Source organism: Chlorocebus sabaeus, chromosome 9 (genome assembly GCF_047675955.1).
Source record: "Chlorocebus sabaeus isolate Y175 chromosome 9, mChlSab1.0.hap1, whole genome shotgun sequence".
Classification (NCBI taxonomy): domain Eukaryota; kingdom Metazoa; phylum Chordata; class Mammalia; order Primates; family Cercopithecidae; genus Chlorocebus; species Chlorocebus sabaeus.
This window is the reverse complement of record NC_132912.1, coordinates 86,574,441-86,601,794: the sequence shown is the minus strand read 5'-3', so window position 1 is coordinate 86,601,794 and position 27,354 is coordinate 86,574,441. Positions and strand designations below refer to the sequence as shown.

At 36.1% G+C, this 27,354-nt stretch overlaps 1 protein-coding gene across 6 annotated transcripts in view; it reads right to left on the bottom strand.

Moving 5' to 3' along the window:
* PCDH15 (protocadherin related 15) overlaps positions 1–27,354 on the bottom strand; it is a 1,804,329-nt gene that overhangs the window by 202,132 nt on the left and 1,574,843 nt on the right. For all 6 annotated transcript variants that reach the window (XM_073019143.1, XM_038008761.2, XM_073019145.1 and 3 more), the window contains 2 exons: positions 14,343–14,648; positions 11,645–11,869 (listed from right to left, as the gene is read on the bottom strand). In XM_073019143.1, coding sequence (XP_072875244.1) covers positions 11,645–11,869; positions 14,343–14,648 — 531 coding nt within the window. The remainder of the gene's footprint in view (positions 1–11,644; positions 11,870–14,342; positions 14,649–27,354) is intronic.

Below are 27,354 nucleotides of genomic sequence, written 5' to 3'. Positions count from 1 at the left end.
TTAGTCTATTTAGATCACTCTCACCTTAGTCTTTTCCATCTGCTTACATATTATGGAATCTTCATAACCACCAATATTACATTCCCTAAAAATTTTTGTAACAGATTTCTAAATGTTATAACACAATAGTGTGACAACATCACATTTCAAAATACAGTAAAATCAAAGCCCTCCCTTCAGGCTCTCTATAATTTTTTCTTGTTGCTTGATCCTTTTTCCAGACCACTAGAGCACCGACAATCATTGTCTCAGGAAAGAGAGGTACGAAAATAAAAATAAAGTTACCCAAGAAAAGATTTTGACAGTTTGAGTTCCTATTTCCAAAGGAAATTTACTGTTGACTAAAGTTTTAATTCCCTGAAATAGACATATTTCCTACCTCCTGAAATAAATATCTGAGGACAGAGAGACACAAGAATGGAAGAATAAAGTATATAGACATGTGGAACCCTGAGAAATAAAGAACCCAGATCCTGATAAAACTCTCCTAACAGGTTTAGGGCATCCGAGGATGGAAGGAGCTTATGATCTTCATTCCAAGGTACTTTAGAGGTGGCGGCAGTATCCACAGAAGAAACGGCATCAATTTGTGTGCTAGCAGATGATCTTAAGTCAAATGTAAAAAAAAAAAAAAAAAGACAGTGAAAGCGGTGGAGACCAAGAGAACTAACTAGAAGTAGCTGGTGTGTGTCAATCTCATGGAGAAAAGAAAGGCTGGCGAGTGGACACTAGCTCATCTGAAAAATCCAGATGGAGACACACTGGAATTCATCAGGGAAAGAGTATAACACATAGAGAACAGAGGAGAGCAAGACCGGATAACTGCCCACCCTAGGGGTGGCACAGAGCCAGGGGAGTCCTCCCACTGTGGGGAAACTGTGAGTAAGTGAGTCCCTGGGGACCCACACTTCTGCCATGAACTTTTGCATCCCTGGCCTCAGGAGATCTCCCCTGTGTGCTCCCCACCAGTGTCTCTAGGCTGACATGGAGAACCATGTGGAGTCTTGGCAGAGCCATACTCAGGCACACATGGAGTCCCAGGAGACTTGTATCCCCAGATACTCTGGCACCAGCGCCTGTAGCTCCTGTAGCAGCAGAAGCCAGACTTGCATGCCCCCAGTAAAGGGGCCAAATCTACGAGGCTGAGCAGTGAAACACTGCAGGCCTCATCTCAGCTGCACCTTGCAGGATAAGGCCTGCTGTCCATTACAGACCCACCTGAGTTCCTGGGTCCGGAACAGCTCTGTACTTCTCTGGGAGGGAGCTCCCAGTGGAAGAGGCCGGCTGCCATTTTTGCTGTTCTGCAACCCTCCCTCATTTTGCTCTTAGGCTTGGGAGGGGCAGGGATTAGGGACTAATGTAGACCCCCAACACAGTATAATTTCCTTACAGAAAAGTGGGTAGACTGTTTTCCATGTGGGTCCACACCCTTGCTACTCCTCACTGGGTAGGGCTTCCCATCCTAGGACCTCGGTAACCACCCCCCACCTGGATTCCTGGGCCAGTAGCAGTTCTGTACTTCCCTGGGACAGAGATCCCAGAGGGCAAGGCAGGTCACCATTTTTTGCTGCTCCACAGTCCTCACTCCTGTTGCCCTCAGGCTCAGGAGGGAATGTAGTGGTTGGAGACTGATGCAAACCCCCAGCACAGCACAGCAGCATTATAGAAAAACAGTTAGACTGCTTTCTAGGCAGGTCTCCACCTCTGCTAGTCTTTACTGCCCAGTGCCTCTGGATTTGGGCCCCTACCACAACCACCCTGTCAATGCCTAATACTTCAGTCAGTGGTGAGAAAACCCTAGAGACAGTTCGCAACCTCTCTGTGACTGCAGCTGCCCTTGGACTGGGGAGGAACAAAGGGCCTGGTCACTATGCAGGAACTCCAGGACACCACAGCTGCCATATGGACAGAAGCCCAGTCTCTGTTCCCCATGAGCCCCCCACCTCTCACTCTTTACCAGGCAGGGCCCATGCTCGGGACCACGGAACAGCCACCCCATCTCCAGCTGAGCATTCCCACTGCTAGTGGCTTTGTGTTTCCTTAAGGAGGGGCTCCCACAGTCAACTAACAGCCACTCTGCCACTGCCATGGCAGTAGTTCTGCCCCTCCTGCCTGTGGACTGGAGAAGAAAGAAAGAGTCCAAAGGTTTTACTTACTCTTCCAGGAGGACATGGTCATCATATAGAGAGAAGCTCAGACTCTCCTACCTGTAAATCCTTATCCTCCTGCTCTTTACCCAGCTCAGGCCAGCAGTGCAGCCACCCCACTCCCTGGCTGGACATTCCCAGTAGCAGCAGTTTTGAGTTTCCCTGAGGTGGAGCACCCAGGGACAACCAAAAGCCCCTCTGCCACTGCTGCTGCAGTGGTATTGCCCTTGCTGCCCTCAGACTGTGGTGGGAGCAAAGACCCTGAGTGCTTTAGCCACACCTCCAGTCAGCCACATCACCCACAAGCTCGGGCCTACGATGCAGCCACCACACGCCAGGCTGATTGTACCGGTTAGTAGTGGCTCTGTATTTTTCTGGGGTGGAGCACCAAGAGAAAAGTGAAAGGCCATCTGCCACAGCCACAGCCAAGGTCCCTTCCCTTGCTGTGTGTAACTGGGGAAACAACATAAAGTCTGAGCTTGCCCTGGAGCTACAGTGTGTAGCCTGGGAGTGCCAAACTGAGACATACAGCTAGGAGTCAAGTGCAAAAGGAGCCCAGACTTTCAGATCACTGAGAAGGGGCACAACAATCCTTAGGAAATAGAGGAGACTGATTAATAGCCTACCTACTGGCCATTCCAGTTAAGTGCCATCCACTGGACCACAGTCCAAACTTTAATATTAAAAATACTTTGCTAATATATTCATCTGTGAAACCAAGGACAAGAGCTCAATTACAAATAAAGGTCATGCACAAAAACTCACTCCTCTGAAAACATCCAAATAAGCCAACTAACTGTACTCAAATTAGATAGTTGAAAGAATATCAGAAAACACAGATGAGAAAGAACCAGTGCAAGAACTCTGGCAATTCAAAAAACAAGTGTCGTTTTTCCTCCAAACAACTGCACTAGTTCCCCACCAAGAATTCTTAACTCAACTGAAATGGTTGAAATGAAAGAAATAGAATTCAGAATATGGGTAGGAATGAAAATCATTGAGAATCAGGGAAGAAGTCAAAATGCAAACCAAAGAAACTAAGGATTACAATAAAACAATACAGTAGCTGGTAGATGAAATGGCCATTATAAGAAAGAACCAAAATGATCTAACAGAGCTGAAAAGCACACTACAAGATTTCATATTGTAATTGCATTAACAGAATTTCATATTGTAATTGTTAATTGCATTAACAATTCAACAAGAAGATCTAAATATCCTAAATATATATTCATCCAACACAGGAGCACCCAGATTCATAAAGCAAGTTCTTACAGACCTACAAAGAGGCTTTGATTTCCATACAATAGTGGGAAATTTCAATACCCCATGGACAGTAATAGACCAAGCTGAGGAAAGAATCACAGAGTGTGAAGACTGGCTCTCTGAACTAACTAAGATGGACAAAAATAATAATAATAAAAAAGAATGGATAAAACCCTTGAAAAACACGGGATTATGTGAAGAGACTAGATCTACCCCTCACTGGCGTCACTGAGGGAAATGTGGGGGAAAGGTAGGCAACTTGAAAAACATATTTCAGGATATTGTCCATGAAAACGTCCCAACCTCACTAGAGAGGCCAACATTAAAATTTAAAAACTGCAGAGAACTGCAAGATACTATACAAGAAGACCATCCACAAGACACATAATCATCAGATTCTCTTTCATTCTCTTCAAAATAAAAGAAAAAAATTCTAAAGGCAGATGGAAAGAAGGAGCAGGAAATCTACAAAGAGAACCCATCAGGCTAACAGTGTACCTTTCAGCAGAAACCCTATAAGCCAGAAGAGTTTGGGGGCCCATACTCAGCATTCTCAAAGAAAAGAATTTCAATCCAAGAATGTCATATCCAATGAAACTAAGCGTCATAAGTAAAAAAGAAATAAAATCCTTTTCAGACAAGCAAATTCTAAGGGAATTTATTACAACCAGGCCTGCCTTTTAAGAGCTCCTGAAAGGAGTGCTAAATGTGAACACTACAAAAACACACTTAAATACACAGCTCTCTCACAGTATAAAGCAATGACATAAATAAGTCTACATAATAACCAGCTAACAATATGATGACAGGATCAAATTTGCACATATCAATATTAACGTTGGATGTAAATGGGCTAAATGCCACAATTTAAAGGCACAGAGTGACAAACTGCATAAAGAAGCAAGAACCAAGGTTATGCAAGGCCCATCTCACATGCAATGACATCCACAGGCCCAAAGTAAAGGGTTGAAGAAAAGTCTACCAAGAAAACAGAAAAAAACTGAAGTTGTTATCCAAATTTCAGACAAAAGAGACTTTAAATCAACAAACATCACAAAAGACAAAGATAAACTTTATATAATGGTAAAGGGTACAATTCAACAAGAAGATCTAAATATCCTAAATATATATTCATCCAACACAGGAGCACCCAGATTCATAAAGCAAGTTCTTACAGACCTGCAAAGAGACTTTGATTTCCATACAATAGTGGGAAATTTCAATACCCCATGGACAGTAATAGACAGATGATCAAGGTGACAAAGTAAAAAAGATATTTAGGACCTGAATTCAACACTTGAACAAATGGAAATAATAGACATCTACAGAACTCTCTACCCCCCAAAAAACAGAATATACATGCTTCTCATCACCACATGGCACAAACTCTAAAATTGACCACACAATTGGACATAAAAACAATCTCTAAGAAATCGAAGAAAACTAAAATCATACCAACCACACTCTCTGAACATGGTGCAATAAAAACAGAAATCAATACTAAGAAAAACATTCAAAACCATATAATTACATGAAAATTAAACAACTTATTCCTGAATGATCTCTGGGTAAATAATAAAATGAAGATAGAAATAAAATATTTCAAACTAATGAAAACAAAGATACAACATACCACAATCTCTGGTGCACAACTAAAGCAGTGTTAAGAAAGAAGTTTATAGAGCTAAATGCCCACATTAAAAAAGTCAGAAATATATCAAATGAACAATCTAGCATCATGTCTACAGGAACTGGAGAAACAAGAGCAAACCAAATTCAAAGCCAGCAGAAGACAAGAAATATCCAAAATCAGAGCTGAACTGAAGGAAATTGAGACGCAAAAGATCATATAAAAGATAAATGAATTTAGGAATTAGTTATTTTAGTTATTTGAAAGACTTAATTAGATAGATGGATGAATAGCTAGACAAATAAGAAAAAAAGAGAAGATCTAACTAAACACAATCAGAAATGACTGACTGAATGAAGAAGGACATTACCACTGACCCCACAGAAATACAAAAGAACCCTCAGAGACTATGAACACCTCTGTGTACACGACCTAGAAACCCAAGAGGAAATGGATATATTCCTGGAACCATTCAACCTCCCAAGTTTGCGTTAAGAAGAAATTGAATCCCTAAACAGACAAATAATGAATTCTGAAATTGAATCAGTAAAAAAAGAGCCTACCAACCAGGAAAAGCCCAGGACCAGATGGATTCACAGTCAAATTCTACCAGATGTATAAAGAAGAACTGGCACCAACCCTACTGAAAATATTCCACAAAATTGAGGAGGAGGCATTCCTCCCTAACTCACTCTATGAGACCAAAATCATCCTGATACCAAAACCTGGCAGAGTCACAACAACAAAAAAGAAAACTTCAGGCCAATATCTTTGATGAACACAGATGCAAAAATTTTCAACAAAATACTGGCAAACCAGCAGCACATCAAAAAGCTAATCCACCACAATCAAGTAGGCTTTATGCCTGGGATGCAAGGTTGGTTCAATATAGACAAATCAACAGAAGTGATTCACCACAGAAACAGAACTAAAAACAAAAACTACATGATCATCTCAATAGATGCAGAAAAGGATTTCAATAAAATTCCACATACTTCCATGTTAAAAACCCTTAACAAACTAAGCACTGAAGGAACATACTTTAAAATAATAAAAGCCATCTATGACAAATGCACAGCCAACATCATACTGAATGGGCAAAAGCTGGAGGCACTCCCCTTGAAAAGGGAAACAAGGTAAGGATGTCCTCTCTTATCATTCCCACTCATCATAGTAATGGAAGTCCTGGCCAGAGCAATAAAGCAATAGAAAGAAATAAAACCCATCCAATTAGGAAGAGAGGATGTAAAACTACCCTTGTTTGCAGATGATATGATTCTACACCTAGAAAACCCCATAGTCTCTGTCCAAAGCTCCTTGATCTAATAAACAACTTCAGCAAAGTTTCAGGACACCAAATCAATGTACAAAAATCAATGATAGCATTCCTATGTACCAACAACATCCATGCTGAGGACCAAATCAAGAATGTAATCCCATTTACAATAGTTACACAAAAAAGTACTTAGGAATACAACTGACCAGGGTGGTGAAAAATCTCTACAATGAGAACTTAAAATATTGCTCAATGAAATCAAAGATGACAGAAAGAAATTGAAAAACATTCCATTCTTGTAGATGGAAGGAATTAATATCATTAAAATGGCCGTACTGCCCAAAGCAAAGTACAGATTCAATGCTATTCTTATTAAACTACTAAAGATATTATTCACAAAACCAGAAAAATGTATTCTAAAATTCATATCAAACCAAAAATGAGCTTGATAGTTAAGACAATCCAAAGTAAAAAGAAAAAAGCTGAAGATATCACATTTCTTGACTTCAAACTATACTATAATTCTACAGTAACCAAAATGGCATTGTCCTGGTACAAAAACAGACACATAGACCAATGGACAGAATAGAGATCCCAGAAATAATGCCGCATACTTATACCCATCTGATATACAACAAAGTACATAAAAACAAACAATGGAGAATGGACTCCCTATTCAGCAAATGATGCTGGGATAACCAGCTGTACATATGTAGAAAAATGAAACTGGACCCCTTCCTTACACCATGTACAAAAATGCACTCAAGATGGATTGAAGACTTTAATGTCAAACTTAAAACTATAAAAACACTGGAAGATAACCTAGGAAATATCATTCTGGACATAAGCCCTGGCAAAAATTTCATAACAAAGATGCCAAAAACAATTTTACCAATAGCAAAAATTGACAAGTGTGACTTAATTAAACTAAAAGAGCTTCTGCATACCATATAAAACCATATAAAAAACCATATAAACAGAGTAAACAGGCCACCTACAGAATGGGAGAAAATGCTTACAAACTATGCATCTGACAAAGGTCTAATATCCAGAATCTATAAGGAATTTACAAATCAACAAGCAAAAAGCAAACCACCCCATTAAAAAGTGGGCAAAAGATATGAACACACACTTTTCAGAAGAAGACATACATACGGTGAACAAGCATATGAAAAAATGCTCATCATCACTAATCATGAAAGCAATGCAAATCGAAAAGTGGGCAAAAGATATGAACACACACTTTTCAGAAGAAGACATACATACGGTGAACAAGCATATGAAAAAATGCTCATCATCACTAATCATGAAAGCAATGCAAATCGAAACCATGATGAGACACCATCTCACACCAATCAGAATTGCTATTAAAAGTAAAAACAAAACAAAACAAAACAAAAAACAAAAAGCATGCTGGCGAGGTTGAGGAGAAAACAGAACAAAGCAGTTTAGCGATTTCTCAAGGAACTCAAAGCAAAATGACCATTTGACCCAGCAATCCCATGTTTTAGGTATATATTCAAAGATAAATAAATTGTTGTACCATAAAGACACATGCACGTGTATCACTAGTATCATGCTATTCACAGTAGTAAAGACATGAAATCAGTCAACCTAAATGCCCAACAATGGTCAACTAAATAAAGAAAATGTGGCACATATATGCCATGGAATAACTATGCAGCCATAAAAAAGAATGAGATCATGTCCTCTGCAGCATCATGGATGCAACTAGAAGCCATTATCCTAAGTGAACTAACATAGGAACATAAAACCAAATACTGCATGTTCTCACTTAGAACCTGAAGGTAAATGTTGAGTACACAGGGACACAAAGATGGGAACAACATACATTGGGGGCTGCTTGAGGGTGGACAGATGGAGGAGAGTGAGGATTAAAAAAAAAAATAAACTACCTATAAGGTACTGTGTTTATTACCTGAGTGGCAAAACAATCTGTACAATCAAATCCTGTGACACACAATTTACCTGTATGAAAAACCGCACATGTATTCATGAGCCTAAATTTAAAACTTTAAAGAAAGAAACGTGTTGGAAACTACTTCGAATCATTTGAATTACTCACCCGAGCATGCCATAAACCTTTTGAATTAAAATAATAGTATGTCTTCAGTTACAAGACACAACATATGTTAAGATATAACATTTAATTTATTTTATTTTTTGAGATGGAGTTTCGATCTTGTTGCCCAGGCTGGAGTGCAGTGCCATGATCTCAAATCACTGCAACATCTATCTCCCAGGTTTAAGTGATTTTCCTGCCTCAGCCTCCTGAGTAGCTGGGATTAGAGGTGTGCGCCACCATGCTCAGTTAATTTTTTTGTATTTTTAATAGAGATGGGGTTTCATCATGTTGGTCAGGCTGATCTCAAACTCACAATCTCAGGTGATCCACCCGCCTCGACCTCCGAAAGTGTAGGGATTACAGGTGTGAGCCACCATGCCCAGCCAAGATATAACATTTATTTACCAAAGTTTTATGAGTTACAATAACAAAGACATGGAATCAACCTAAATACTCATCAATGGTGAATTAGATAAATATAAAAGGGTACATACACACCATAGAATACTATGAAGCCCTAAAAAAGAATAAAATCATGTCCTTTGCAGTAACATAGATACAGCTGGAGGCCATTATTTTAAACAAATTCAGGAACATAAAACCAAACACTGAATGTTCTCACTTCTAAATGGTAACTAAATATTGGGTATTCATGGACATAAAAATTGACACTGAAGATTAATAGACAGAAATTGGGTGGGTTAGGAAGTGAAGAAGCAGGAGTTGAGAACCTAATTATTGGGTACTATATTCACTATCTGGTTGACAAGGTCATTCATATCCCAAAACTCAGCATCATGCAATACACTTATGTAACAAATGTGAACATGTAATGCCTGAATCTAAATAAAAGATGAAAATGTAAAATAAGACACTAAAAAAAGAAAAGGTAGTGAAATACTTCCTGTGTTTAACTGTGATTGCAGAATTATCTTAAAAAAAATAAAATCCAAACCCCAAAATTTTAGGGTCAAGAACATTAACCTACTGGAAAAATATAGTTATATTAATTATGTATTGGTGAAATATTTTTTCACATCATTACTTTGTTGTCTAAGAAAATTAATAGCATATATCTAGCTATTTAGCAGCACAACAACCAAACAATGACCTAAGAAAAGTGAATTCTTCTTCCATCATTTCAAATAAAATAAAATCTTATTTGTAGTCCCTATAATATGAGAATTGCAGAAAAGTTGCCTATGACCTTGTTTACCTTATGACCCTGGATTCATATAGTCTTCTACTAAGGTCCCTCAGAGACATTTGTGTTGCACATGCATAATCTGAATGATCTCACATAAATGTACTGGACACTAAAATAAAAAAAAAATTTAAAAAAGAAAGAAAAAGAGAGTAATCTTCAGGAACGTTGTCTTATTTTAGGCAGAAATGTATCTGCACCGTCCCACCGTCTTCAGGTAGCCAACAAAATCCAAATGATATGGAATTGTTAGTAAATTATCATATGTAAATTCTGCTAAACAATTCACCTTAAACACATAATGGACTGTAACTCTAACCACTTCAAAAGAACAAATGAAAAAGCATTGATGGGAACAAAATACAACCTGAAAATATAATACTGACAAAGTTTAAGTAAACACAGATGCCTAGAGGTATCTGCATGATCTCCAGGATTAGATAACCTAACAAAGCTGGCAAGTCATGTAACTTTGATTCCACTCAGCTATTACACGTTTTTAGTGATTATATGAATCATAAATAGTACCAACGTGTAGTAGACAATATGTAGTTGCCAATATTTCATTCCAATCCTATGGTATGATCCTGCAACTAAACATTTATTTAAAATGTCCACATCTTTCCACATTTTTCTATCTAAGCCCATAGATTTCATTTTTTTTTTTTTTAACGTAGACACTTGATATCTATGGTCACCTGGTAAAATCTGAGCCATAATTATCAATTACATTTTTGGGAGTAGAACATAGATACAACTCTGAATAAAATATAAACCAAAATATCTATAGTAAAGTTAAATTGTTTATTCAATTAATTACTCATATTCATCTATTTTATGCATGGCCATTGAAATACTCTATAAGCTTCTTTGCAAGTGCTTCATTTATCTTATAGATCTTCTGTCTTTTTCCTCCCTCCACTGCCCTTGCTCTGGGCGGGTATCTCTATTTATTTCTGACTAACCCTTTTTCATCATTCAAAATCTATTCTGGAAGCAGAAAAAAACCACTTTAAATAGGACTCTTTCAAGTTTCTATTTTCTTCCCTTACCAAAACAAAAATTTTTACAACGTACCATGATTGTGAATGAACTTTCACTTTATATTGCCTAAGAAATTACTGCCATGTAAAGTCATATTTTTAGTAATATACTCATTTAGTAAAGTAACTTGAGGATTTTTGTACGTGTATCTTTGTATTTGAAGTAAATTTCTCAATATGGGATTCAGATGTCTTGTATAAGAATCATCTGTGTACTTTTCTCAAATGCTGATGTTTATGATCGGGACAGGTCCTTCTCTGGGGAAGGAGTACAGAAATCTGGAAGTTTAAGATGACTCTCAGATGATCATTGTATGTACTACTATTTGAGGACTGATCAACTTATAGTACTTCTTCTCATATCTACTTTTAAGTTGTCTCTTAAAAATCACTAGAAATTCAAAAGGTTAAAAAGGCCATGCTCTTTCAGGCAATCATCTGGCACACGGTATTATAATAAATGAGATAACAAATCCAGAGTGGTTAACAAAGTCCCCAAGGTCATAGAGCTTAAAAAGGGTTGAGCCGGAATTTAGCCCCAATTCCATCTAACTTGGAAGTTTATTTCATCCCAGAGGTTTGGGCCATAAATTAATTTTAGGGCCTAAGAACTCTTGGCCCTTCAGAGTCATTTACAAAATTTTTTTAGTTGAAGGATTTGTACCAAATAATTATGCCTGATGTTGTGGAATTTGAACTAAAATCTAGTCTAGAGATGTTATGACTTGATGGAGAGTTGATGCAGACTCAAATTTCCATGGTCTTTGTACTCATATTTAGTGCCTCTTTAAAATTTATATTTTATGATAAAAAATATAGTTATTTCTTATGTATTCATAACTATTTTCCATTGGAAAATCTATGTTCTGGGTCTGGTACCACTGTGTCATTAGGAATTATTATCAAAATATATTTATAGGTATAATAGAAGAAACAAAACCTACATGTATAGAGAGCAAAGCAGGCAACCAGAAGTCATCTTTCGTCCTTACCTTTACAATCACTGTGACAGTAGCAATACCAGGAGGCATTGTTCCATAAATATCAAAGGCCTCTACTAGAAAAGTGATACTTGCTTCTTGGTCTGGAAATGCCTCATAATCTAAACTCCTTAAAAGGGATAGTTCTCCTGTAAATGGATGTAGCGCAAAAAAATGCTTCACTTCTGGGCTTCTTATCCGGTAAGACACATTTGCTCCAAGGTCGACATCTTTGGCCTGTAATAAGCAAAAGAATGGTTTTATTAGTGACGTTACCAAAATAAAGAAATGCAGGAAGGATGGAAGTCATGTGTCAGTGCCTAGGACAGCATGAATTTAATGAGGACAAAAAGACACGTTTAAAAGAAAAATACATTATTTAATAATTTACCAGAGATAGGCAAGGAGGGATGGAGGAGAGAAAGACGGAGGGAGGGAGGAAAAGAGGGAGGCAGTGAGAGGGAGAATCAGAGAGAGAGAGAGAGAGAGAGAGAGAAACACTCCCATAAGATTTTGTCATTGTCGATGTTATTACTTTATCTATTTAACTTGAAAAATCACTAAATGAATTATATCACAGTAAAAAAAATAGTATTAAATGATTACTTCTTATTTTCTGCTGATTTAATAATCATGAACAAATATATTAAATAAAAATAAACACTGAGTGATTTCCATAAACATAATGGATGGCTAAAGTACTATAAGAAAACTAAGAAAATGTAAGTAGTAATTCTTCTTCACAGTGATCTTATAATGCATTTCTAGAGATCACTCTACTATACTTCCCTTCATTTAACTAGCATTTGAGTAGTAGTTACACACAGGTGCTGTAGAGAGCACCAAAATGAATCAAGACACAATTATTTCCCTACAGGTTATGGTCTCAAGAAGAAATAAGACACAAATACTAAAATAGAAAGGAAAAAATGTGACATGCAATCTAAAAGATGTTCTAAATTGGGAACGATGTCCTTTAGCTGAAAGGATGGGTTTTCATGGGAGTCTTGTAGAATGGCTATTTCACTCAGTACAGACTAGCAAATGCACCTCAGGTACAGAAAACCAAATGGAGCAAGAATGAAAATGGGGAAGATTCAGAGTATGTTTTAATGTGCATATTTTAATGCAAACATCTCCTATGTGAACCTCAGCCTTGGTCTCCTCCAATCAATTATTGACTTAACAATCAGAAAGATGCTATTAAAGCATACATTTTATTATGTGATTTTTCCTGCTTAAAATCCTCTGGTTTTTAATTCAATTTTCAATCAACGCCATTATCCTTAACATGGTAAGAGTCACTACATTTTCTAGACCTTTAGCCCCTCACCCCTCACACTTTCCCGTCTTCCATGATTTTGACCAGACTTTTTTTCCTCTACTGCTTTAAACAATCTTTCTTCCATTTCCTCTTGAATAGCTCTTACTTGTCCCTCAGTTCACCATTTAGAAATAAGTTTCTCTTTGCCTTAAGATTAGGTTAGGAGCTCCACCTCTATTACCTAGGCCCTTTGTACTGAGGACCTAAGTTTTAACTACTAATTTTCCTGACTGTTTGCTAAACCAGCCTGAAAACTCCAAGAAAGCAGCAGATTTGTTTTGTTCATCATTGTATCCGCAAAGTCTGTGTATCCCCTAGGACAGCATGAATTTAACGACACTGGCAGGAGACTTTGCATACTGTACATACTGAAGACATGTTTGTTAAATAAATATATTAACTAATTAATTACTTGATAGATGAATGGTGGAACAGATGAAGGAATAATGGTTCTCTCCCTGGTCAGTATTTGCCTTATTTAGATTTGTTAATGTTTATTGCCGAGTTCAATTATGGAAGGGATACAGAGTCTGGAAAACTGTGCTAAAAACATTCAAGTTGTATACTACAGGTGGAAAATTGGCTACCTTTTTTTTTTTTTTTTTTCAAAACATACCTCATACACCAACTGAGTCCATATTGAATCAGGTAGCTGCTTAAAAATGCAGATTTATGGATCAGCCTAACCTACTGAATCAAAATGTTCAAGACTTTTTGTAATTTATAGTTGAATACTTTAAAAAGAGGCTTGATACAGAGATGTCATTAAAAAGGAGAGTTAGATTACTAGAAGATGCCTTTTGTGTATTGAACGTGAAAAAAATACAGAATAATGGGTATAAACGATATCTGTAAAATAGAGGGGGAACCAATATGTAACTCTGTGTTTTTCATGTGTATACACATTTATGTTATATATGTACAACCCACACAAATGAATATATATATATACACACACACACACACACACGTTTTTTTTTGACATTTGTGTGAACACAAAGACAAATGTGAAATAAATTTAATGCTGAGTATGCTGGAGGCACATTGTGGGAGATTATTAACTTTTGTTTCATAAACTATGGTATTGTCAACTGTTGCGATAAACAGAATATTACTTTTGTAAATTAAAAAATCTATTAAACAGTATTTTTAAAATTTCTTACAAAGAGACCTTTCTGTCCTTAATTTTTGGGGTATCTTTAAAGTAGGGTTGCCACACCAAATGCAATATGCAATATTGGAGAAATAATAAAAAATTATTCATTGTTTATCTGAAATTAAAATCCAGCTTGGTGTGTTATATTTTTACTTGCTAATTTTGGCAAACAAACCCTAATAGCAAACCTCCTAATGTAGAATTAATGTAATAAATACTTTTCCACACACCTCTATTTGAAGGATGGTGGTCCCAGCTGGCAGATTCTCCTCAACAAAGACAGTGTACGTTGAATTGGTGAACACAGGACTATTATCATCGATGTCCAAAACCTTGATGGCCAGGGTTACAGTTGAATGACGAGGGTGTACTGCTCCATCTGTTGCCACAACAACAAGTTCATAGTAGTCCCTGACTTCTCTGTTAAGCTTCACTGCTGTGTAAATGCTCCCATTGGATGTGATACGAAAAAGATTATTAAAGTTACCCAAACTGTAGTGCACTTGACCATTTATTCCAGCATCAGGGTCTGTTGCCTATTAAATAAAATGAAAAGCAAGAAAATTTACATAAGTTTTGATGGGCTACTGTAAATGAAGGTAATACTTAACAAATTATGGCATTTTTCTGACCAAATATTATTTGGTTAAGGAAGAAATGACAACGACTATACAACGCAAAATATAAAACATGAACAATATTATATTTAATATTCTTAATTTAAAATTAACATAAAAACTTATAATGTCATTAGCAATAACAATACTATATTATGACAGAAAACTCATATTATAAAAGTACTGAATCTTTATGTCTTGTGATTTTAATAGGTTTTGAATTCTAAAGTGAGAAAAAATTTTGTTTTTCATTTAACATAATCTACTGAGTGACAATTTAAGATTACATAGGTTTTTACTCACTTTACATATTCATTATATGTTTATATATGTTTAGTAATAATATTGTTACACATTGCTTGTTTATAATAGATAACATTTTATTATGTTATGCCATTATTATTTAATAATTTTTATTATAATAAACATTAATCATATTTATCATAAATAATATTTATAAGTATAACTTGACTTAATCCTCATGATGTCGTTATGAGTAAATATCATTAATTTCATTTTACGAATGAGAACACTGTGACTTATGGAAGGTTACACAATAAACAAATATCTCAGTGTCCCCTTTCTTAACACAATACTTCATATATAAAAGTACTTAACAAATGCTTGTTGAATTAATGAACTTTAGATGAAATGAAACAGATTTGCAACTAAATTTGTTCCAAAAGCCAAATAGGAGTAAAACTACAGTAACTGTAATGTACCTGCAAGGGACTCTTCTTCAACATTAGAAAACACATCTCTGCATAAGTAAGAATGTTTGATACCATAATATATCCATATTTACTGAAAATTTGAAGTCATGTAAAATCACTTTGCATCAAATAAAATGAGAAAATATTGAGTAAATATTCATCTAATGAAATGTAATAAGAATGAATCTTAGCTAAAACTCAATTGTGATACTAATTATGAATCTCGCTATCAGCTACTGTATATTTTGCTTTGAAAAGTTCCATGTAAAAGAAACTGAAATAAATCTTAGAAACTGTAAAAAGTTATATAATTATGCCTCAAACTGTCAACAGGAAAGGAAGGAAAACAAAACACTTGGCTGCCTTATGAGCCAGGGACACAAAAATCACTCCAGGTCCACAAAGCGTGGAATACAATACGATGTGTTTTAACAGCACATATGCAGTTGTATATTCAGTTTTACAGGCACTGGTAAAGCATGCAGAATGGGGATGCTGAATGTTTGTGCCTCCTTTGAAACAAGAATGTCTAAGATGTGAAAATCATATTTACAGCGGTGCTCCTGTATGTCATAATGCCAAGCATTTCAGCAGGATTTGTCTCTTTGACTCATGAAAACACAACTGCCCCTGGGAGTTTAATATCTCTGAGGTTTAGTTCTGAGAAAAGATAGAATTGCAGAAATACCTGAAGAGAAAAAATACTGTGACAGAGTTGAATAGTTTCTGTCGATATAGTTTCTTTTACTTTTATACTTTGCTTAGAATTTGTCTTATGAATTATTGACAAATCAGTGAAGCTGATCATTTTAGTGAAAATAAACACTGCCTTCTCCCTTTTTCACCAAAAAAAGAGGGTGAACTCTTTTTTGGTCTGAAATTACTCATCAAGTAAATAGAAAAAATTGTAGGCCAATAACAAAATATAAATATGTCTTGTTTCATAACAATAATAGCCTTAAATTTTCAGTCACTTTTTCTGTCTATGGAATATCTTAAGATCAAACACATTAATCATTTATGCAATTGGAAATTTAAATGACTCTTGTTCAAGTTGTTTTTACTGACCCTTATAATTGAAAATTTATTATGGTAGAATGACTCAGTTTGACTGATATGGCTGTATGTGTGTCTGCGTGTTTTATAAATGTCCAGCTGTTTATATATCCACTAGGAAACATATCTAAACATATCCAAATTAGTTTTGCTTTTGCTCCCATAGCAAATTATCACAAATTGAGCAGCTGACACAAAACAAGTTCATTATTTTAAAGCTCTATAGGTCAGAGATTCAAGATGGTCTCACCAGGGCTATGTTTCTTTCTGGAGACTCTAAGGAGAAACAACGTCCTTGCTCATTCAGGTTGTTGACAGAATTCAGTTGCTAGAATTTGTAGAACTGGGATCCCCACTTCCTTGATGGTTGTCATGTGACCACCAATCCCGGTTTCTAGAGGTCCCCATATCCCTTGGCTCATGACACATTTCCTCCATTTTTAAAGCCAGCAATGGTGGTCAAGTCCCTCTCACATTCTTTGAATCCCTCCCTCCATCTTTTTCCATTTTATCTTTCTGACCTACTCTTCAGGTATCCTCCTCCACTTTTAAGGGCATGTAAGATTACATTACGCTCCCTTGGACAATCCAGGAAAGAATCCCCATCTCAGCATCTTTAACCTTGATATATGTGTGTGCACACATGTGCAAGTGTGTGTATATTGCCATATATAAATATATAGCAACCTATATTTTACGATGATTTTATGATAGGATTTCTTTTCTTTTTTTTTTTTTTTGAAACAGGTCTTGCTCTGTTACCCATGCTGGGGTGCAGTGGTGTGATCTAGGCTCACTGCAACCTTTACCTCCCAGGCTCAAGTGATCCTCCCACCTCAGCCTCCTAAGTAGCTGGCACTACAAGCACATGCCCACATACCTGGTTAATTTTTTTATTTTTATTAGAGACGGGATTTCCCCTTGTTGCCCAGGTCAGTCTTGAACTTCTGGGTTCAAGCTATCCTCCCACTTTGGCTTCCCAAAGTGCTGGGATTACAGGTGTGAGCCATCTCACACAGCCTGAGAGGGGTTTTTAGAGAAAATATCCAAGCAGATATTCATTAAGCAGACTGACAGTAAATGCTAAATGGAGCATCCTCATCAATAGAGTTTCATAATTTTAAATAATCAGTTTAAATTGGTATAAATTATGATATGTCAAGTACACACACACTTGGACTGAATCTATGACCACTTAATTCACTGAAGTAATAGCTACCATGACAAGAAGTATATTTGAGCTTATGGAATAAAATACTATAATATCCCCTAGAAAACTACTCTAAAAATTTTAAGGTGACTGAGACACACATCTAATGGAAACAAAGGGAATAGAATATAAAATGCAGAGCTATTTCCTTATCTATTCCTATGTCCCCATTAAATCAAGGAGCATAAATAAGGTAATGTAAGTTAAGCAACATGAGCTGGCTGAGCAAGGCAGTTTTACTTATTTACTATTCTAGATGAACATGTAGCTGTTAAACAAGATAACTAAACATAGAACACCTCATTATCAGCAGTACTGTCAAGAACTTTGCATTGATGTTTAATATCTAGTCAAGCAGTTCAGTGTATGATGTTATAATGAAAACATATATCTTCCTAGAAATCAATTAAAAGTTAATTAAATTCATTAATAAGAAAAATAACACATCTCTTTTCCCCTTGTACTACATCAAAGCAATAAACATTAATAGCTGCAACTTTATAATCATCTGTCCATGGTTAACACATTTTTGTAATATACACCTTACTATGGGGCCTGATTTGTGGCTACTAATTTGTGAATGCATATTGCTGGGAAATTGGCTGATAGCCTGTAGTCAAATAAAGACCTCACTGGACAGAACTTTGAATAATTTCCAGAAACACCACTCACAAACCTTATTGATTAACACCAAAGTTAGAGTATATGAAAGAAAACCACACAATTACTTAAGAAAAAATGTCAGACAATGTTCAAAGGAATTTATTGAACAAAGATTTTTTGTATAATTTTTGAGAACCAATTTTATACCACGCCACTTGAAAAGGGAGCGAGGAAATATATTTCTTAAACACTAAATTCATTCCCCACCCCTTTTTTTCTCATTATCTTTTTAGAATGGTCTGTTATACAATTCTTTCCATCTATAAAAGTGGAAGTTCATTACTGGGATTGCTACCCTGGGGGTTACCAGTACTGTAGAGAAGACCTAAAAGCATGCCTGTATGGGTGGAATATATTGGGATAAAACCTCAAAGTAGAGGTTGATGTTTGCACTCCTTCCATTGAGAAGTCCCTGGGTAGATTACTCGTGTAATTTACAATGCCTCATTTCCATTTAAAATATGTCAAATATCCATTCAGATTAATTATTTAGATAGAAAATTATATGACAAAAATCAGCCCCAAGAAAATAACTTGAGGAGAAAACCAAAATGTTATAGCTATTATAAAGGTGTAAACTACCGTGTAGCACCTAATTGGCCCCTTGCGAAGCTGAGAGAGGGTTTTGCTCTACCTTTTGTTTGTCCTTTACAGTAATGTAAGAGGTCATATACATCTTTCTCACTTTGAAGTGGGAACCATCAAAGCTGTTGATCAGGGAGGTTGGGCATTGCATCCTTCATGACATTACTAGTGAAAATACATTTTTAAAATCATTATCGATTAACTTCAAAAAGATATACGATAGTTGTCTTTTTTTCTTTTAAGAAGCTGAGTTATTTCAAGGGCTGTGTTTATTAGTGTAAAGGAGACAAGCAATTGAAAGACTCAAAATGCAGGTAAATTTTTTCACTCTCCACACAAATGTCTCATAATCATTATTGAACAATGGCAAGTAGACTTACTGACCAGAAGGCGACTTGCATAACTTGAGTTAAAATCACTGAAAAATAACCAGAATGAATAGCTTTTCATTAAGTATTTGAACTTTCAAATACTAGTCCCTAGAAATCTAGAAAACACATATTTAACACAAATAATTTTTCAAGGGATCAACTATTACTCTAAGATACACAATAAGCTACATTTTATCCTAGCATTCAAGGCTCTACCTGGTCTTGTTCTAAACTATCTTTATGCACTTATGTCCCTCAACTAACTCTCTGACACAAACTCTATGTTTTAGTCAAAGGAATTTATTTATGGTGTCAATCAGCTACCAAGAAACTCTCAAGTGTCAGTAGTTTGTTACCACTGATGTTCATTTCTCACCTATACAGCACCCATTGTGAATTCCAAATCCATGTTTACTCTGTCTGTCTTTACTTAGAAGACAGGCTAAAGGAGCAGCCTCTGTTGGAATATGAAGCTCATGTGGTGCAGGAATTAAAAAAGACATGAGATAGTCAAGCTGCAGCTTTTAATATTTCTGCTTGGAGGTCATCACATCACCTATACTTCTGCTTCATCAGTCAAGGCAAACCACATAACAAGGCCAATGTCAAGGGGTGCAGAAATAGCATTCCTTCACATAATGGGACAGTGATAAATCAGAAACACTTTTACAATGTACTACCCTGGTTTTCCTTGAAATGACCATGATCTCCCTCACCTTCCCTGATAGAGTTTTTTGTTTGTTTCTATTTTCCCCCAATCCAACTTAAATCTTCAAAACCTAGCTTCAGTTCTACTTCATCTGGGAAATCTCTTCTTTCCATCTAGCCTTCTAATTCCTTTTGCACATAGCAAAACTCACTTTTTATTGCTATTTATGTATGTTATGCAATTAAATAATTGGCCTAAAAATCTGTAGTGTATCCATGTATTACATAGTAGGAGACACTATTAGAGAAAAGAATCTGTAAAGTGTTTTGTGGAGTGTACAATGTATGAGAAATGGAAAATCAGAGCAGGGATGGAAATACGGCAGAGAAGTTAAAAAAAAATATAGCAAGCAAATAAAAGTAAATAATATTCCTATAGTTGGGTGTTATTTAATGCAAAAGAACTGAAGGCATCAAATTAAATAAGATAGTTTAAGCTGTTCCAACATAGCTTGCAGACCTCTTACTAAGTAAGCATTAGGAAGAAATTGCACTAAAAATCTTTACATATTCAGTTCTCATGTTAATGGTAAACACTCGAAGATTATTACTTCAATGCTTCGGGAAAAGAGTCGTTGTCATGTTCACGTTCATACAGCAAAGAAAGTAATGTTGTTTCACGTTCATTAAATGTATTTACATAGTAAGGCTGTCTTTTCCCTTTTTCAAATATTCCTTACAATGCCGAAAACGAAGAGGAAAACCTGGGAGGACTCATTCCATATTTCCCCACCATTGCTTTGTATTTGATAATTCTGCACTATAGGTTTAGTGTGTATATACCTCTTTATGTGATGCTTAAAAAACCATATATTAAATTATATTTAGTTTTCCAATGTCTTCTTACTTCTACTTCTCCAACTTCTTCAGTCTCATCTTTTTCTCTGTGGGCAAATATATTCTAAGCACCAAATCTAAATCTAAGTGCATTATGCCATACTAAAAATGCTATTTCATGTCTGCTTTATCCAGTCATAAAATCCTCCCCTTATTTCCAAAACTGATTATTCTTCAGCCCAAGTATCACTTCTCTCAGAAGCATCTGAGTAAACAAAATGCCTCATCTTCATGCTCCTGAAGCTCATTGCATGTTTCTTTACCACATGCCCTATTGCTTTTTTTCTGTAATTTTTTGATAGCCCACATGAAATTAAGAATTCCTAAGGCCAGCATGGCTTATTTATATCATACAATGCCTGTTTTATTTTTCTTTCTGCATTGGCATAGGTTAGGTATGCAATAATTTCTGCCAAAATTTCTTCTGAAGCTATTTCTATTTTTCAATTACATATCATTCCCACCCCAACCACCCAAACACATAAAGAAAGAGAAATTGCCAATTAGCATTTATAATTCTGTCTTAAAAGAAGGTACGTTTTCTGTTTATTAGATAAAATGTAAGAAAATAAGACACATTTTGTTCTTTAAATAAAAATTAAGTGATCACATGATTACTTACTAAACTTTGTCCTTTTGTTACATCTTATTGCTTTCTTGTTTTTAATTTTGTCTCTGTATTAGTCAGTTTTCACACTGCTATAAAAAACTTCCCAGAAACTAGGGGATTTATAAATGAAAGAGGTTTAATTGATTCACAGTTTCACATGGCTGGGGAGGTCTCAGGAAACTCAGAATCATGGTGGAAAGTGAAGGGGAAGCAGGCACTTCTTCACATGGTGACAGAAGAGAAAAGAGTGAAGAAGGAACTCCCAATCACTTATAAAACCATCAGATCTAGTAAGGATTCACTCATTGTCATAAGAAAAGCATGGGGGAAGCCTCCCCCATTATCCAATCACACCTCTCCCTGGACACGTGGGGATTATAGATCCCTCCCTCAACACATGGGGATTACAGATCGAGATGAGATTTGGGTTGGAACACAGAGCCAAAACATATCAGTCACCTACAATTCTTTAAGGACATCTATTTGTAGGTCAGTTTTAAAATAAGTGCAATATATATACTTACTTTGTATGATTAAATATATTAGTTTAACTTTTAACAGTCTATTCTAGCATTGCTTAACTCTTTTTTTATTATCAACCCCCGTCAAAAGAAGATTTTTAAATTTTTTTCTTTCTAATAGAACTCTTATAAATTTTTACTTCCACAGATATATTTATGTATGTATATTACCCATGCTTTATACATAACAAAAGTGAGGTTTTTTTGTCTCCCAAAACCTGATATTATACATTGGGAACAATCTATCACCATTGAAAATGAATGTTCTAGCCAAAAGAGAGTCCTCTGTAACTTCCTTATATACCATAAACACTTTCACATAAGCATTGTTTCTTTCAGCACTCATTACAGTGGCATCACTTTCTAAAATATTTGCCCATATTACTATATGGGGCAACGTCAGGTTATCTCTGAGCTTGTACTCAATACTCATCACTTCTTAAGTATTGAAGTAAGGGAAAAATACCAACTCCATGAATTGCATTTTATTTGATAATCTCCTTAGCCCAGTCTTCCTATTTATTTGATTGTGCTTATATTTTCTGCCAAGTTATAACACAGAGTATTGTGGTTTGTTTTCTTAAATAACTATTTTAAACAGTCTGCTCTATGCTTATTGAATATGTGACATTTTGCTTATGAGGTGTTTTTATAGGTCCTATATACTAATCCAAGTTTTAATTTTCTTTTTTCTAGTATTCTGTTGGGTTCAATATAAACATGCCCATGCATTTCTCTGAAGAGTCAACAGTAATCTACAACTTAAGCACTGTCCTTCTGTCTGTCACAGGGCTTTTTGTTATATTACATTGTCTCACAAATCATTTTTTGTATCATTTCTAGAAAACAAAATCATAACTGGAAACTGAAAAGAATGTGACAGCCAGATTGGATTCTCTGTGAAATTCTATACAATTAAATTTTCTGGATAACATTCTGTTAAAAGATTAACAGATTTGTAAGTAAAACAAGAACAATAAAAGTGCCTCTGGCTAATATAATAACTATTTAATAAGAGAAAAAACATCTCTTAATTTCCCAATACTATCAATCATTTCCTTTGCTAAATATAAGCTCAAGTTTTTCCCAAACAGTAATCATAAAATTAAAGGGGATTTTCTCTATTTTACACATATTGTCTCAATTTTACCTACCTTGATAACATCACCGGGATAGAGCCAGATATCGGTTCCAGTTTTATGTTATCATCACTCATTCCTTGAGCTAGTATAGTAATTTTCAGCTGTTTCCTTACCTTAATCTAGGATCTCTCCAATAGAATCATTTAAACATGTATGTTATATCCCACACAATAATAATGGGAGATTTTAACACCCCACCGTCAACATTAGACAAATCAATGAGACAGAAAGTTAACAAGGATATCCAGGAATTGAACTCAGCTCTTCACCAAGCTGATCTAATAGACGTCTACAGAACTCTCCACCCCAAATCAACAGAATGTACATTTTTCTCAGCACCACATTGCACTTATTCCAAAATTGACCACATGGTTGGAAGTAAAGCACTCCTCGGCGAATGTAAAAGGACAGAAATTATAACAAACTGTCTCTCAGACCACAGTGAAATCAAACTAGAACTCAGGATCAAGAAACTCAATCAAAACCACCCAACTACATGAAAACTGAACAACTCACTCCTGAATGACTACTGGGTACAGAACGAAATGAAGGCAGAAATAAAGATGTTCTTTGAAAACAATGAGAACAAAGATACAACATACCAGAATCTCTGGGACACATTTAAAGCAGTGTATAGAGGGAAATTTATAGCACCAAATGCCCACAAGAGAAAGCAGGCAAGATCTAAAACTGACACCTTAACATCACAGTTAAAAGAAATACAGATGCAAGAGCAAACACATTCAAAAGCTAGCAGAAGACAAGAAATAACTAAGATCAGAGCAGAACTGAAGGAGATAGAGACACAAAAAACCCTTCTAAAAATAAATGAATCCAGGAGCTGGTTTTTTGAAATGATCAACAAAATTGATAGACGGCTAGCAAGACTAATAAAGAAGAAAAGAGAGAAGAACAAAATAGACGCAATAAAAAATAAAGGGGATATCACCACCAACCCCACAGAAATACAAACTACCATCAGAGAATACTGTAAACACCTCTATGCAAATAAACTAGAAAATTTAGAAGAAATGGATAAATTCCTGGACACATACACTCTCGCAATACTAAACCAGGAAGAAATTACATCCCTGAATAGACCAATAACGGGCTCTGAAATTGAGGCAATAATTAATAGACTACCAACCAAAAAAAGTCAAGGACCAGAGGGATTCACAGCCGAATTCTACCAGAGGTATGAGGAGGAGCTGGTACCATTCCTTTTGAAACTATTCCAATCAATAGAAAAGAGGGAATCCTCCCTAACTCATTTTATGAGACCAACATCATCCTGATACCAAAGCCCAGCAGAGACACAACAAAAAAAGAGAATTTTAGAACAATATCTCTGATGAACATCGATGCAAAAATCCTCAATAAAATACTGGCAAACCAAATGCAGCAGCACATCAAAATGCTTATCCACCATGATTAAGTGGGTTTCATCCCTGGGATGCAAGGCTGGTTCAACATACACAAATCAATAAACATAATCCAGCGTACAAACAGAACCAAAGACAAAAACCACATGATTATCTCAATATTATTGGTGCAGAAAAGGCCTTTGACAAAATTCAACAGCCCTTCATGCTAAAAACTCTCAAAAAATTCGGTACTGATGGGACGTATCTCAAAATAATAAGAGTTATTTATGACAAACCCACAGCCAATATCATACTGAATGGGCAAAAGCTGGAAGCATTCCCTTTGGCACAAGACAGGGATGCCCTCTCTTACCACTCCTGTTCAACATAGTGTTGGAAGTTCTGGTGAGGGCAATCAGGCAGAAGAAAGAAATAAAGGGTATTCAATTAGGAAAAGAGAAAGTCAAATTGTCCCTGTTTGCAGATGACATGATTGTATATTTAGAAAACCCCATCATCTCAGCCCAAAATCTCCTTAAGCTGATAAGCAACTTCAGCAAAGTCTCAGGATACAAAATCAATGGGCAAAAACCACAAGTATTCTTATACACCAATAACAGACAAACAGAGAGCCAAATCATGAGTGAGCTCCCATTCACAATTGCTTTAAATAGAATAAAATACCTAGGAATCCAACTTACAAGGGATGTGAAGAACCTCTTCAGGGAGAGCTACAAACCACTGCTCAATGAAATAAAAGAGGACACAAACAAATGGAAGAACATTCCATGCTCATGGATAGGAAGAATCAATATAATGAAAATGGTCATATTGCCCAAGGTAATTTATAGATTCAATGCCATCCCCATTAAGCTACCAATGACTTTCTTCAGAATTGGACAGAATTGGAAAAAAAATACTTTAAAGTTCATATGGAATCAAAAAAGAGCCCACATTACCAAGACAATCCTAAGCCAAAAGAACAAAGCTGGAGGCATCAAGCTACCTGACTTCAAACTACACTACAAGGCTAGAGTAACCAACACAGCATGGTACTGGTACCAAAACAGAGATATAGACCAACGGAACAGAACAGAGCCCTCAGAAATAATACCACACATCTACAACGATCTGATCTCTGACAAACCTGATAAAAACAAGAAATGGGGGGAGGATTCCCTATTTACTAAATGGTGCTGGGAAAACTGGCTAGCCATATGTAGAAAGCTGAAATTGGATCCCTTCCTTACACCTTATACAAAAATTAATTCAAGATGGATTAGAGACTTAAATGTTAGACCTAAAGCAATAAAAACCCTAGAAGAAAACCTAGGTAATACCATTCAAGTCATAGGCGTGGACAAGGACTTCATGTCTAAAACACCAAAAGCAATGGCAACAAAAGCCAAAATTGACAAATGGGATCTAATTAAACTAAAAAGCTTCTGCACAGCAAAAGAAACTACCATCAGAGTGAACAGGCAACCTACAGAATGGGAGAAAATTTTTGCAATCTACCTATCTGACAAAGGGCTAATATTCAGATTGTGCAAAGAACTCAAATTTACAAGAAAAAAACAAACAACCCCATCAAAAAGTGGACGAACAATATGAACAGACACTTCTCAAAAGAAGACATCCACGCAGCCAACAGACACATGAAAAAATGCTCATCATCACTAGCCATCAGAGAAATGCAAATCAAAACCACAATGAGATACCATCTCACACCAGTTAGAATGGCGATCATTAAAAAGTCAGGAAGCAACAGGTGTTGGAGAGGATGTGAAGAAATAGGAACACTTTTACACTGTTGGTGGGACTGTAAACTAGTTCAAACATTGTGGAAGACAGTGTGGCGATTCCTCAAAGATCTGGAACTAGAAATACCATTTGACCCAGTCATCCCATTACTGGGTATACACCCAAAGGATTATAAATCATACTGCTATAAAGACACATGCACACATATGTTTATTGTGACACTATTCACAATAGCAAAAATTTGGAACCAACCCAAATGTCCATGAATGACAGACTGGATTAAGAAAATGTGGCACATATACACCACGAAATACTATGTAGCCATAAAAAAGGATGAGTTCATGTCCTTTGTAGTGGCATGGATGCATCTGGAAACCATCATTCTCAGCAAACTATTGCAAGAACAGAAAACCAAACACCACATGTTCTCACTCCTAGGTGGGAATTGAACAATGAGAACACTTGGACACAGGAAGGGGAACATCATACACCGGGGCCTGTTGTGGGGTGGGGAGTGGGGGGAGGGATACCGTTAGGAGACATATCTAATGTAAATGATGAGTTAATGGGTGCAGCACACCAACATAGCACATGTATACATATGCAACAAACCTGCACGTTGTACACATGTACCCTAGAACTTAAAGGATAAAAAAAAAAGTATGTTATATATTCATTTTGCTGACAACAATTCACTGAAATAACTGAGGATCATGTTTTCTACTATCTTGTCCAACATAGTAATTTAAATTAGGAAAACAATTAATTGGAAGAAACAACTTATTTTTCTGTATTTACTCCCTGGGACTGCATTCATTTGTAGAGTAAAAGAGCTGAGACATATACAATGTGAAACTGCCTTTTGAATTAGAAGTATGAACTCAGATTCTGCTGCATTCTTCCTTTTCCAGCTGCCTTCCTTCAGATATACGTTCCTAGTACCTTCCTGTGTGCTACTATGTAAATAGTAGGAAACTATTTTAGAATTATTCTTCAGCAGCAGGCTTTATGCAAAGTGCTGTCAGTTTGTTTCTTTTAATTGTGGTGTAAACAGTACTGCTGCTTACCTTAATATTAATTA